Here is a 12,724-nt window from a genome sequence, read left to right as displayed (position 1 = left end):
CTTGCTCTCTCCGGATGTTGGGTGGGACTGAAGCTGGGCCAGGAAGTCCAGCCCCTGCATGACCCCCCCCTTCCCTCCTGGCTAGAGCCCCAGGGATGATGGAACCTGCATTTCCTGGCAACCTTGCTGCTTCTGCCGCTTCCCTTACCCTTGCCAGTGGGGTTCTGGGGTTGTGCGGGACCTGGCTGTGCTTCCTGCCTGCCCAGCCTCTGGGTGCTCTGGGTTCTTGGGATCAGCGGGTGCTGCTCAGCTGCCTGTACTCGGAGTCTTCTCCTGGTTCGTTTCCCTGTCCCAACTAAAAGGTGAGCCTGGGGTCTGGGTGTGGTTGGCGCCTCCTACCCCTGCTCTGGGGCCTGAAAGACCCCAGGGACTTTTTCCACCCTTGCCTCTTCTAGGGGATGTGGTGGGGGCGCCGGGGTTAAAGCAACTTTGCTGGAACCTTCTTAGGCAGTAAATTGGAGAGGATCAACGGTGTCACTTAGGCTTCTGATTGGCAGGGTCCTCCCTAAAAAGATGAGGTGTTCACATGTGCCATGATCGAGGGTGCCTGGTGTGAACCAGCCCCCTGCCCTAGACCACCCCGTGGTCAGCCCTGCAGCTTCTTTTCTGCTGGGGACGGCAGTGCCTGCTCTTCCTTGTCTCCCTGCCAAGGTGGCTGCTCCCTGTGCTGAGCACAAAGGAAGCTCTAAAGCTACTTCTGTGTTTGGTCAGGGCGGAAGCACCCCAGGTCATCCCTGTTCAGGACAGCTGTCGTTCCCTCTCTGGTTTGAGCCTAAGGCTCAGGGACCTTTGGCACAATCTGTGAGGTGTCCTTACCACATTGGCTGTTCTGCAGGCCCCTACCTGGACCACACCAGCAGGCCTGGTGGTTTTGTCTGTCTTTAGTGCAGGTGGACAACCCAAGAGGACTTTATCTGTCCAGGGAATCTGGCTGTGCTTGGTGCTGCCTGCTGCCTTCCACCTCAGAGAGCTATTTGAGCTTTCACTGTTGGATCAGGGGACCCTGCCCACCCCCCAGTTACCATGGAACTCAGGCTGCAGTGTTATGTTTTAGCAGGGACATTTTTGTGTCAGAATCAGAGAGGCTGGCCCCATGCTGGGGGCCTATGGGATGGTAGGGACAGTGGTCAGCCCTCTGTGAGGAGGCCTGGCCAGCGATGGCCGGGCTGGGGACGCAGGAGCTGAGTGTCAGCTCTGGCTGCAGCCACCACACCACAGGTCCTATGGGGCTCACCTCTATCGCTGCTGTCTTCTGTGGTGGAGTGAAGCCCCCTTTAGTGTGAGTAGAGTGTCCTGTGGCTGTCAGAACCAGTGACCATAGACTGGGTGGCTTAAAAGAACAGGGGTTTATTTTCTTGCGGCCTGGAGGTCATAGGGCCCAAGTCCTGGCATCAGCAGGGCTTTGTTCCCCACGAGGGCCCTCGAGGAGGATCTTCCAGCTTTTGGTGGCTCCTGGCATCCTTGTGTTTCTTGGCTTGTAGACGCATCACTCCTGTCTCTGCCTCCTCCCTGTGTACGTCCAAATTTCCCTCTTCTCAAAAGAGCACAAGTCACTTTGGATCGGAGTGCACCCTGATGACCTCATTTGAACTCAGTCATGCTCGAAAAGACCCATTTCTAATTAGGTCCCATTTACAGGTTCCAGGGCTAGAACGTGAGCAGATCTTTTGGGGGGGACACAGTTCAACCCAGTATAAAAGCTCTGTGTGGGACCAAGGAATAGGGGGATAGGGCCTGTCCTAAGGTGTCTGCTGTGAGGCTACATATACAGAATGCAGGGGGAATAGGTTTAATCATGTTTGGCAATGTGTAGGATGAACTTCTATGAGTGGAATCACTGGATGGGAGCTGCCTGCACACTTAGGGGTTTTGATGGGTGATGCTGGGCTGCCCTTCATGAGGCTGTGTCTACTTATGCTCCCCCATTCATAGATGAGTCCACTTTCCTCACAGAAAGTAGGTCAGATGTTGCTGAGACAGGTGGGTACAGGTAGGATGGCAGGCAGGTGTGGCAGACAGCCCTGGTTTGACCAGGGCCATGGAAGACGAGGTAGGAGAAGTTCCAGACCCCTGAGGGCTTCAAACTTCTCAGTAGGGAGTTTATTTTTTTTTCAAAGATTTTATTTATTTATTCATAGAGACATACAGAGAGAGAGAGAGAGAGAGAGAGAGAGGCAGAGACACAGGCAGAGGGAGAAGCAGGCTCCATGCAGGGAACCCGACGTGGGACTCAATCCAGGGTCTCCAGGATCACACCCCAGGCTGCAGGCAGCACTAAACTGCTGCGCCACCAGGGCTGCCTTCAGTAGGGAGTTTAAATCTTTACTTTGTAGTTAGCAAGGGCCCTGGCAGGTCTGAGCAGGTGACTGAGGACTAGAATCCTGCTTAAGAAGGATGTTCTCAGGGACACCTGGGTGGCTCAGCTAGGAAGTATCTGCCTTTGGCTTGAGTCATGATCCCAGGGTGCTGGGATGGAGCCCCACATCAGGCTCGAGTGGAGAGCCTGCTTCTCCCTCTCCCTCTCCATCTGCCACTTGCCCTGCTTGTGCGTGCTCTCTCTCTGTCAACTGAATAAATAAAATCTTAAAAAGAAAAAATGCCTCTTGAGGCAGTGAGATAAGTGGCCACTTAGGTCCCAGAGATGAGAGGCAGGTGCAGAAGCCTCCCAGACCAAGTGCTGCTTGGCGTTGTGCCTGTTTCTTATTTTTTAATAGTGAAAAGGAAAGTGAAACACTCTTCATACACACATCTTCATTAAAAATGGGAAAACAAAAGCTTGAGTGAGGGACCACATGTTCTCTTGGCTGCCCTCACTTCTCAGACACCTGCCTGCCTAGAGAAGACCAGGCCAGGGGCTGGGGAGGAAGGCCCTGGGGGAGAGGCTGGTGCTGTGGGGGCCCTGGGGGACAGCCCTGCCCTGCAGCAGAATGTGGGCTGGGGTCAGGGTCAGGGTCACATCCTAGACTGGGGAGGTATGTGCTTGCACTCTGCCTGTGTGGCCAGCTGGCCTGGGGAGCTAGGACGCTGTTCTGTGTGGGACCCAGGGCGACAGGAAGGGTGGGGGATAACAAGCGTCCCACTGAGCTTTTGTGCCCAACAGCTTGTGGTCTGGAGCTCTCAGCATTTACTCTCAAGTGCCTGGGCTCCTGGGGGCACCCGGATGTGGACGATGTGGGCTTTCTGAGGACCGTGAAGTGTTGCAGGATGGCCCCAGGCACTATCTCAAAGGTTGCCTCCTTATCAGCCTCTTCCCCAGCGCCCCGCCGGATGTGAGCACTTCCTTGTCTGCCCAGTGGCCCCCAGTCTGTCCTTCTCTCCCAGCCTGAGCCGAGTGGCTGTCGTGGCTGTCGGCCGACCATGGAAGGCACAGCCCCACTTTACAGACAGGCAAATTGAGGCCAGGGCAGGGGGGAATCAGGCTGCCCCTGAGGCAGGCCCTGGTGCTTCTGGAAAGGCTGTATTCAGGTTTCCCTGATGCTCTGGAACCCAGGAGCTCTGCTTTCCCGGCCAGCCCCTGCCTCCTCACAGCTTCCCTAGTATCTGTGCCCAGGGGGACCAGCCTCTGGGCGGAAATGACCAACTGTCCCTTACTCAGTTGAAAACAAATACAAAGGAAAGAAGTTGGTAACAGCAGTTTCATTATTAAAATTGGCTACCTCTTAACTCAGGCTTTAAAAAAAAATCCGGGGATCCCTGGGTGGCTCAGTGGTTTAGCGCCTGCCTTTGGCCCAGGGCGCGATCCTGGAGTCCTGGGATCAGGTCCCACATCGGGCTCCCGGCATGGAGCCTGCTTCTTCCTCTGCCTGTGTCTCTGCCTCTCTCTCTCTCTCTCTCTCTCTCTCTATCATGAATAAATAAATAAAATCTTTTCCAAAAAAAAATCCACTTGCTATAAATTCGAATTTCTATTTTTTTTAAGCCTGAGTTTTTTTTAACATGAAAATATTTTTAAAATTTTCTATTTTGGTTTTCCAGCATTGTTGTGTAATTGACATAGAATGTTGTATTCGTTTTAGTTATACAAGGGGGTGGTTTGATTTGTGTCTATAGCAGAAGGATCACCCCAGTGAGTTCAGTTAAGCTCTGTCACCTGACACGGTCACAGATTCTTTTCCCTGTGGTGGACACATCTACCACCTACTCTCTCAGCGGCGTCTGCGTGCACGGTGCCCCGTTGTAAACCTGGGTCACGCGCTGTGCTCACCCCCCCAGGCACTGGCCTGCCTCATGGTGGAAGTTCGCAGCTTTCGCGGTGTCCACCCTGCCCGGCCTGGGGCGACAGCGGTCTGTTCCCTCTCTGAGATCTGTTTTCAGATTCCACGTGCAAGTGAGATCACGTAGTGTTTACACTGTCTTTGTGTCTGCCCTTCTTTCACTTGGCGTTGTGCCATCAGGGTCCATTCAAGTTGTCACAAATGACAGAATTCCCTCCTTTTTAAAAAAAAATTTTTTTTTAATTTATTTGAGAGAGAGAGAGCATCCAAGCTGGCAGAATGGCAGAGGGGGAGGGAAAAGTGGCTCTCCACTGAGCAGAGAGCCCAACGTGGGGCTCGAACCCAGGACCCCGGGGGGCGTAACCTGAGCTGAGGGCAGTCGCTTCAGGTGCCCCAGAATTCCCTCCTTTCCTATAGCTGGATACTATTCTTTTGTATTTCCGTATGTCGCGTTAACTTTATCCATTCACCCACTGACCAGCACTCGGGTGGCTGCTGCGGCTTGGCTGTCCCCAGCAACACTGCAGGGAATGGTGTGTATCTTTTCAAGTTCGTGTTTGTTCCCTTTGGGTAAATAAAATACTTTGGAATTGCTGGATCATGTGGTAGTTCTGGCTTTAATTTTTAAATTTTATATATATACTTTTTTTTTTTAATTTTTTTTTTTATTTATTCATGATAGGCACACAGTGAGAGAGAGAGAGGCAGAGACACAGGCAGAGGGAGAAGCAGGCTCCATGCACCGGGAGCCTGACGTGGGATTCGATCCCGGGTCTCCAGGATCGCGCCCTGGGCCAAAGGCAGGCGCCAAACCGCTGCGCCACCCAGGGATCCCAAATTTTATATATATAATTTTAATACTGTTCTCCATAGTGGCTGCACCAGTTTACACTCCTACCAGTGGTGCACGAGGGTTCCTTTTTCTCCACGTCCTCGCCATTGCCCGTTACCCTTTTGTCTTTTTGACAATAGCTGTTCTAACAGGTGTGAGGTAATATTTCACAGTGCTTTTTTCATTTCCCTGATGATGAGTGGTGTTTAAACACCTTGCCATGTGCCTGTAGGCCTTCTTTAGAAAAGAAAACTATCTAGTCAGTTTTTGCCTGTTTTATTTTTTATTTTTATTTATTTTTTAAGTAGGCTCCATGTCCAATGTGGGGCTTGAACTCGCAACCCTGAGATCAAGAGTCAGATGCTCCACCAACTGAGCCAGTCTAACATCCCTCTTTGCCCATTTTAGAATCAGATTTTTTTTTCACTGTTGTGTGAGCTCTTTATACATACTTTGGATATTAATTGCTTATCGGATACATGAGTTACAAATACTTTGTCTTGTAGGTTGCCTTTTCATTTTGTTGATGATTTACTTTGCTCCACAGAAGCTTTTTACTTTGATAAAGTCCCGCTTGTTTATTTTTGCTTTTCTTGCTTTTACTTTTGGAGTCAGATCCAAAAAACCATTGCCAGGACTGACGTTAGGTTGCTTACTAGAAGCCCATTTTCTGCTAGGAGTTTCATCTTTTTTTTTTTTTTTAAGATTTTTAAAATTTATTTATTCATGAGAGAGAGAGAGAGAGAGGCAGAGACACAGGCAGAGGGAGAAGCAGGCTCCATGCAGGGAGCTCAACATGGGACTCGATCCAGGGTCCCCAGGATCACGTCCTGGGCTGAAGGCAGCGCTAAACCTCTGAGCCACCCGGGCTGCCCAGTTTCCAGTCTTATATTCAAGTCTTTATCCGTTTTGAGTTGACTCAAGAAATATTTTTAAGTAAATATTTGTGAAGCCAAGTGAAGCCTCTTTCCTGTGCCTTGGGGTTCTCCTGGCCACTGTTCAGGTTATCGTGACTGCTACCCCGAGCCAGCAAGGCCAGGTGAAGAAGCCACGAGTAGCCAGCTCTCCCCCAGGATGAAGTGGTCATATTTGGGGGTGGGCAGCAGTCCACTGTCAGTCACCACATGATGTCCTTGCTTATTTGCCGAGAAAATAACATCTGGCTCTGTCGTGGAGCTTCCAGTCTTGTGGTGGGTTGGTTAAATACTTACCTAGAAGGAAGAGTACTGCTGATGAGCAGGCATTGTATTGGCCGTGTGCCAGGCACTGCGGCTGGACTTGTTATCTACATTATTTTGGGTGAGTCTGTCCTCCCTTGGCCGAGTGCAGGGGTTCAGTTATGATGCCTATTTTAAAAACAAGGAAGTGGAGGAATGAAGTTTGATCAGCTCGCTCAGCTTACTCATCTAGTAAGAGTGGGAGCCAGGAGTGACCTCGGAGTCTGGCTAGACTGAGCTGTCAGGAGATCATAGCCCTCGAGGGTGGCGGAGCTCCCTGGCCCCGAGCAGAGGGTGCTGTGCTGGGTGAGTGCAGGTGTGGCTGGCACTCTGGAACTGGGTGGTAGGCGTTCTCGCTTATCCTCCATCTCTGGGCCTGAGGCCCGGACTGTAGTTTGGGAAAGTGCCAGCTTGGCTGGGGTTGCCCACTCCAGAGCACCAGGCTGCCTTCTTGGGATTCCAGAGGTTTCTTGGACTTTGCCCATCATTGGCTGCCGACAGCAGGAATGCAGTTTTTCCCCTTTGGGGCAATGAGGTGGCAGTTCAGTTCTCCCTGACCCTGGAGGGCTCCTAGCTTTTGGTCCCAGGGACTCTGACCCCTCAGGTGCCTCTGAGGAGCTCAGCATGCGAGGGGGCAGGTGGTGATGGGTGTTCCCCCGCCGACAGGAGTCTCAGAGCTGTGGTGCGCTTCCACTTCTCAGAGCAGCCTACACTGACTCTGAATGAGCCCCTCTGGGATCCTGCTGGTAGTGGCCCCAGGACTTTGTCCATCTTCCATGGTGCTATGTCCTGGTGCTCATTCAGCGCTCTTGGTCGTTGGGGAGCCTGAGAACTGGGAGGGGCAGGTGTGCTGGGAACCCCAATGGCTATGCTGCTGCCTTGCTGCCTTTTCCATAGGCCTCTGCCGTTGCCCCTTCCTGGCTGGGTGCCTGTGGCTCCAGGGGGTAAAGTCCCACTGTCTGCCCTCCTTCCTCCCATGGAGACAGGACGTTGCAGCGCCTTGTCTAGGGTTTTCAGATCAGCAGCCCACTCTGGCCAAACTCCCAGAAAGTTCTTTTTCCTCCTTTGGGAGCTATTGGTCTCTTTGGAGGACCTTCTCCTCACCCTGGGTTATCGCTGTTTGGGAGTGACGTCCTTCCCAGGGGCCTCATCCTGCTGCTTCTCTCTCTGCCTAGGATCATGCGGCCAGATGATGCCAATGTGGCAGGCAATGTCCATGGTGGAACCATCCTGAAGATGATCGAGGAGGCAGGAGCCATCATCAGCACCCGGCACTGTAACAGCCAGAATGGGGTAAGCATCTGTGGGCCCTCACCCAGCCTGCTTGAGATCACCTGGAAGGTTCAAGCCCGGGAGGCCTGGCAACCCTCTGGCATCGCACCATGCTTGGGTCAGCATGGGAGTTTGCTTTGGAGTGTTTTCCTTCGTCCTCTGGGCCTTGGTAACTTCTGGAAGTCCTAGATGGGACCTTTTAGAATGCTGCTTGATTTGGGACTCATGAAAGAGGGATGGGGGCAGCTGGAGACTATGTTGGGAGCTGCTGGGAGCTGCTGGGAGCTGCCTCCTCCCCCTCATGCAGAAGAGTCTTGGTTTCTGGAATCCCCCAGAGCCTGGCTGTCCTGGACCTGACCCCTCCCCTGCTCAATTGACACCCCTGGGAACGAGAGGGGTGGGGCCTGGGCTGCCAGAGTGCCTGGGAGGAGGTCCAGGCTTCAAGGCAGCTGAGGGGCATTTGGCCCATCCTCTCTTGCCTTGCCTCCAGCCCCAAGGGGCCTGACATTTCCTGTGGAGGCTGCCCTGTCTCCTTGCTTGGGGAAGAGGATTTGTCTTGCTCTACACTGCCACCTGGGGTCCAACAGAGATACGACACTGCATCTGTGTCCTGTATCCTGTGTCCTGTGTCCCTGTGGGCCTTGGCCAGCCACCTGCTGTGATGAGAGGAGGAATGCACACTGGCTGGAGAGGAGGAGAGCGGGAGCAGCACCTGTGTGTGAACCAAGCCAGGGTGAAAGTTTTAATGGATGGACATGGGTGTGGGTGACCTGGGCATGCTGTGAAGGGGCTCACCTGCCCGGGTGGGAGTCTGGATTTGTTCCATGCCCTTGGAGTCCTGGGGCAAACCAGGCCACGTTCAGAGTGGAGTGCGTCCTTTGGTGGCGGTGAGGAGGATGGGCCTGAGCCTGTGGGGCGGGGTTGAGGGCGGGGCCAGGGCCCCTGCAGGCCTACAGAGAGAGGCTGGACACCGGGGAGGACACCTTTGGTTGGGGGCGTGAGGGAGAGGGGGACCTGGGGAGGTCACAGGATGGTGAGGACTCATGTAACTGCTGCTGGCTACCGAGTGCTCAGCGTTTTGCAAAGCTCTGAAGCACTTCCGCTCACAGAATATGCACAGCACCACATTATTTTCCCTGTTACCCCCATTGCATAGGGGAGGCTGCCTGCTTGCCTGAGGCCAGTGGGGAGGCAGAGAGTAGGTCTGGGCCATGAATCCAGGTCTTGAACCTGTGCTCTGAGCCCATGCTCTTCCTCCTTCCTGCCCTGGAGGGAGTTTGAGGGTGCAGGAGGGATGGTGTTGATGTGTTGGCTTGGAGATGTCTCTGGATGGGTGGTCCCAGGATAGGGGTGTAGGAGTCCCAGGCTCAGGAGGGTATGTGAACCCCAGGCAGCTCAGGTGGTTAGACATTGGTGTGGGGGCCAATGCTGGCCTCTGAGGGGCTTTACTGGGGCTCTGGGTCAGGGAGCGGGCACCCCACCCCACTCCCATGGAGGTCTTGTCCAGTCTGTGCCTTTAGTACCCTTGTGCACCCCGGGGTCTGTTTTCAGCTGGGACCTCTTGGTTGGCTCTGTCTGTTGATTTAACTGGCCCCTTGACCTTGATGGGCCAAAAAGACACCCTGGATCTGTGCCCAGGCTGCTCCTCCTACATTCTCCCTCTCCTCTGTAAATGACCTCTGTGGCATCCAGTTACTCACATTCAAAACCTGGGGCCTTCAGTGACCCCATTCTTCCTCTCATATTGTGGATACCAGAAGCCAATCCTGTTGGCTCCACCTGCTGGGTAGTTCTGGATCTGAGCACCATCCAGTTCCCAGATCTCATCTCCCATGCCTTCCCTTTAATGCTCCCTTGGGCCACACTGGCTCTCTTGCTGCTGTGTGACTGGCTGGTCTTCCTACCCCAGGGCCTTTGCACTGCCTCTTCCTTCTGCCTGAGCTTCCAGTCTCTGTGTAAATGTGACCTCTACTCAGGCCTTCCCTGATGGCCAGCTCCCTCTTTGCTCCCAGCTGTTCTCCACAGCACTGTTGCTCCTAGAGTATTGTGTATTTTGCTCATTTATCTTTGGTCTACTCACCCTACCCCACCCCATCCCACTGTCAGAGTGTAAGCCCCACAAATGGGAGGGACTTTTGTCTTTTGGGTCGCTCCTGGAGGCTTAGCATCTGGTGGAAGCCTGGAACACAGTGGACTCCCATCGGTGATTGGTTCATTGCCAGAAGGGTGTGTGTGGCTTTGTCATCCTATGGAGCACCTCAGTTTAACAGGCACTTAGGGTGCATCAGCAACCATGCTGTACACTTGACCTCCTTTTCTTGATGGTACCTTCCCAACTGCCATCTTAACCCCACTTTGTTTTGTTTTGTTTAAGATTTTATTTATTTATTCATGAGAGACACACAGAGAGAAAGAGGCAGAGACACAGGCAGAGGGAGAAGCAGGCTCCATGCAAGGAGCCTGATGTGGGACTCGATCCTGGGACTCCAGGATCACACCCTGGACTGAAGGTGGGTACTAAACTGCTGAGCCACCCAGGGATCCTCTTAACCCCACTTTGTAGGTGAGGAGCAGAGGCCTAGAGAAGTTACGTCACTTCCTGAAGGTCTCACAGAGTGGCCTCACCTAAGGTGGCCTTAGCTGAGGGCAGCCTGGGTGGGTGTAGTGCAGGTGCAGCCAAAACAGTCCTAGTGGTGAGAGCTAAGCTTCCTGGACCCACTCACTTTGATCCCCACGTGTCTCTGAGAGGGGTGGCTCACCCTTTTCTCCAAGATCATCCCCTCGAATCCTGGAAGCAGCCTGCTGACCTCACTTATTTCTATATTTTACAAGGTCAAGAGGTAGTGAGAGGCAGAGCTGGGAGCTGAGCCCAGGGCTCAACACTGTTCTTTCTGGCTCTCTTCTGAAACTGCTGTCCTGGCCCCAAACCCTGTGGCCACCCAGGAGCCCAGGCCCGGTGGTGTTCTGGGCACCTGAGTCCAATGAGCACTGTGATACTGGTCACCTTTGGGAGTGTGGCAGGGGGCACTTCCTGGTATAGACTAATGAGAATGCTCATGGCTGCATCCTGGGGTGGAGGCTGCTCCTCCCGCTGAAAGTCCCAGAAGTAGAGAGTTATGGGGGTCCATCCGAGGCAGGGCAACCATGAGGATGCAGATCCTCGTCCGGGATACAGATATTTATTGGCTCATGTTTTGAATTTTTGGGTTTCACCTGTCCTTTTTTTAGAAAGATTTATTTATTTATTTAACAGAGAAGGGAGAGAGAGAGAGCATGGGCACTTGTGAACACATGTGCATAAGCACCAACATTAGCAGAGAGAAGGGGAGGAGCAGGCTCTCCACTGAATAGGGAGCCCAATGCAGGACTTGATCCCAAGACCCTGAGACCATGACCTGAGCCGAAGGCAGATGCTCAACCGACTGAGCCACCCAGGCACCCTTCACACCCTTCTTTAAAGACTCCCTGGGGCAGGAACACTGCTCTGCTAGGCCCTTGGGCAGCAGCTCACAGGTTGCATCTACCCCAGGTCCAGGCCTGTGCTGCCCGCACCCCAAGCCGATGTAGAGTCCCCAAGGCAGCCCACCTGTTTCTTAGGCTGCTCTACCTTCGAAGTAGCAGTATGGTAGGACTCTGGTGGCTACCTTGTAAACATCCCTTCTCTCTTTTAGAACCAAGCTTAAATCCATCACAAGCAGCCTCCCAACCAGGAGAGCAGGTGAGAGGTCTCCATCAGGCATCCTGCACCAGGTCTGAGGGCTTCTCCTGGCAGGTGTATGCTGCCAGCGTTCTCTGGGATGGCATGGAAGGCTGCTCTGTGTCCTCCTCTGTTGCTCTGTCAGTGTTTTGGGTCATGGAAGGGAGCAGAAATGCCGCCTGCTTAAAGTTCACACAACTCTGAAGTGCATCAACTAAAACATGAGCCTTCTCTGCTCGTCCTGCAGAGTCTTGGACTGATGCCTTACCTACTGTGCACCCTGCCCTGCACTGTGCACAGTCTAGCCTGCTCTCCCCTCCTCTGGGGTGCACACCCTCCACATCTACCTCCTCCCCATCTACACCTTTTGATTCTTAGCTCAGATATGCCTTCGGTGGGGAGGCCCAGCCCCACTCCCACCACATCCCACGCTGCTCTCTCCAGGGCACCTGCCACCATATGGCATTGGCCTGTTTACTTATGGATTATCCATCCGCCAGTCTGAACCCAAGCTGAGGGCAGGTGCTCTGCCTCAGTCCCCTGCATGCTGCACGAAGCATGGTGCCTGGCTCCTGCGTGCCAGTAGTTCCCTCTTGATCTGTGGTCTCAGGTACCCTAGGGTATGTACACACAGTCAACCATGGTCCAGAAGCAGATGACCCTCCCTCTGATGGAGCGTCAGGAGGGTCAGTAGTAGCCTAATGCTGTGTCACCTGCCAATGCCATTCACCTCCTTCATCTCAGCACACAGGCATTTTATCATCTCTGCTCCTCCCAGGAAGAAGTGTACTAGATGGAGAGAGAGAAAAAAATCACGTTCATATACTTTTCATTACAGTATGTTGCTATAACTTTTATTATTATTATTATTTTAATTTTTATTTATTTATGATAGTTACAGAGAGAGAGAGAGGCAGAGACACAGGCAGAGGGAGAAGCAGGCTCCATGCACCGGGAGCCCGATGTGGGATTCGATCCCGGGTCTCCAGGATCGCGCCCTGGGCCAAAGGCAGGCGCCAAACCGCTGCGCCACCCAGGGATCCCTAACTTTTATTACTATTGTGTCTAGTTTATAACTTATTCATATGTGTGTACGTACAGGAAAACATAGTATATGTAGGATTCAGGACTGTTCGTGGTTTCAGGCTTCCAGTGGAGGTCTTGGAAGGAACCCCATGGACAACGGAGGGTTTCTGTGCTGAGAATGGAGGAATGCTTTTGTGGGCATGAAAGAGCTCAAGTCCATCCACAGCGAGGATGTGGAGAGATGTGAGAATAAGCCACATTCCCATTAAAAATGATTCATATATATGCATGTGTGTTACTCGTGTGTGAGTGTTTCCATACCAAATTTTAGCCATTCTCCAGTGAAGACATCTGGCTCATTCCTTGTTGGGTCTTGCTAGCAGCACTTGGATAATTCCAACAGGCGGCCCAGAGGCGGGGCCTCCCTTCCGGTCCTGGTCCTCCGCTCAGGCTTGCCCTTCCAGCT

General features: G+C 53.1%; 1 protein-coding gene across 2 annotated transcripts in view; it reads left to right on the top strand.

Moving 5' to 3' along the window:
* ACOT7 (acyl-CoA thioesterase 7) overlaps window positions 1-12,724 on the top strand; it is a 102,385-nt gene that overhangs the window by 26,030 nt on the left and 63,631 nt on the right. For both annotated transcript variants that reach the window (XM_025427321.3, XM_025427322.3), the window contains exon 2: window positions 7,439-7,556. In XM_025427321.3, the coding sequence (XP_025283106.2) occupies window positions 7,439-7,556 (118 nt within the window). The remainder of the gene's footprint in view (window positions 1-7,438; window positions 7,557-12,724) is intronic.

This window comes from Canis lupus, chromosome 5 (genome assembly GCF_003254725.2).
Source record: "Canis lupus dingo isolate Sandy chromosome 5, ASM325472v2, whole genome shotgun sequence".
NCBI classification, from domain to species: Eukaryota; Metazoa; Chordata; class Mammalia; order Carnivora; family Canidae; genus Canis; species Canis lupus.
This window is presented reverse-complemented; position numbering and strand designations above follow the sequence as displayed.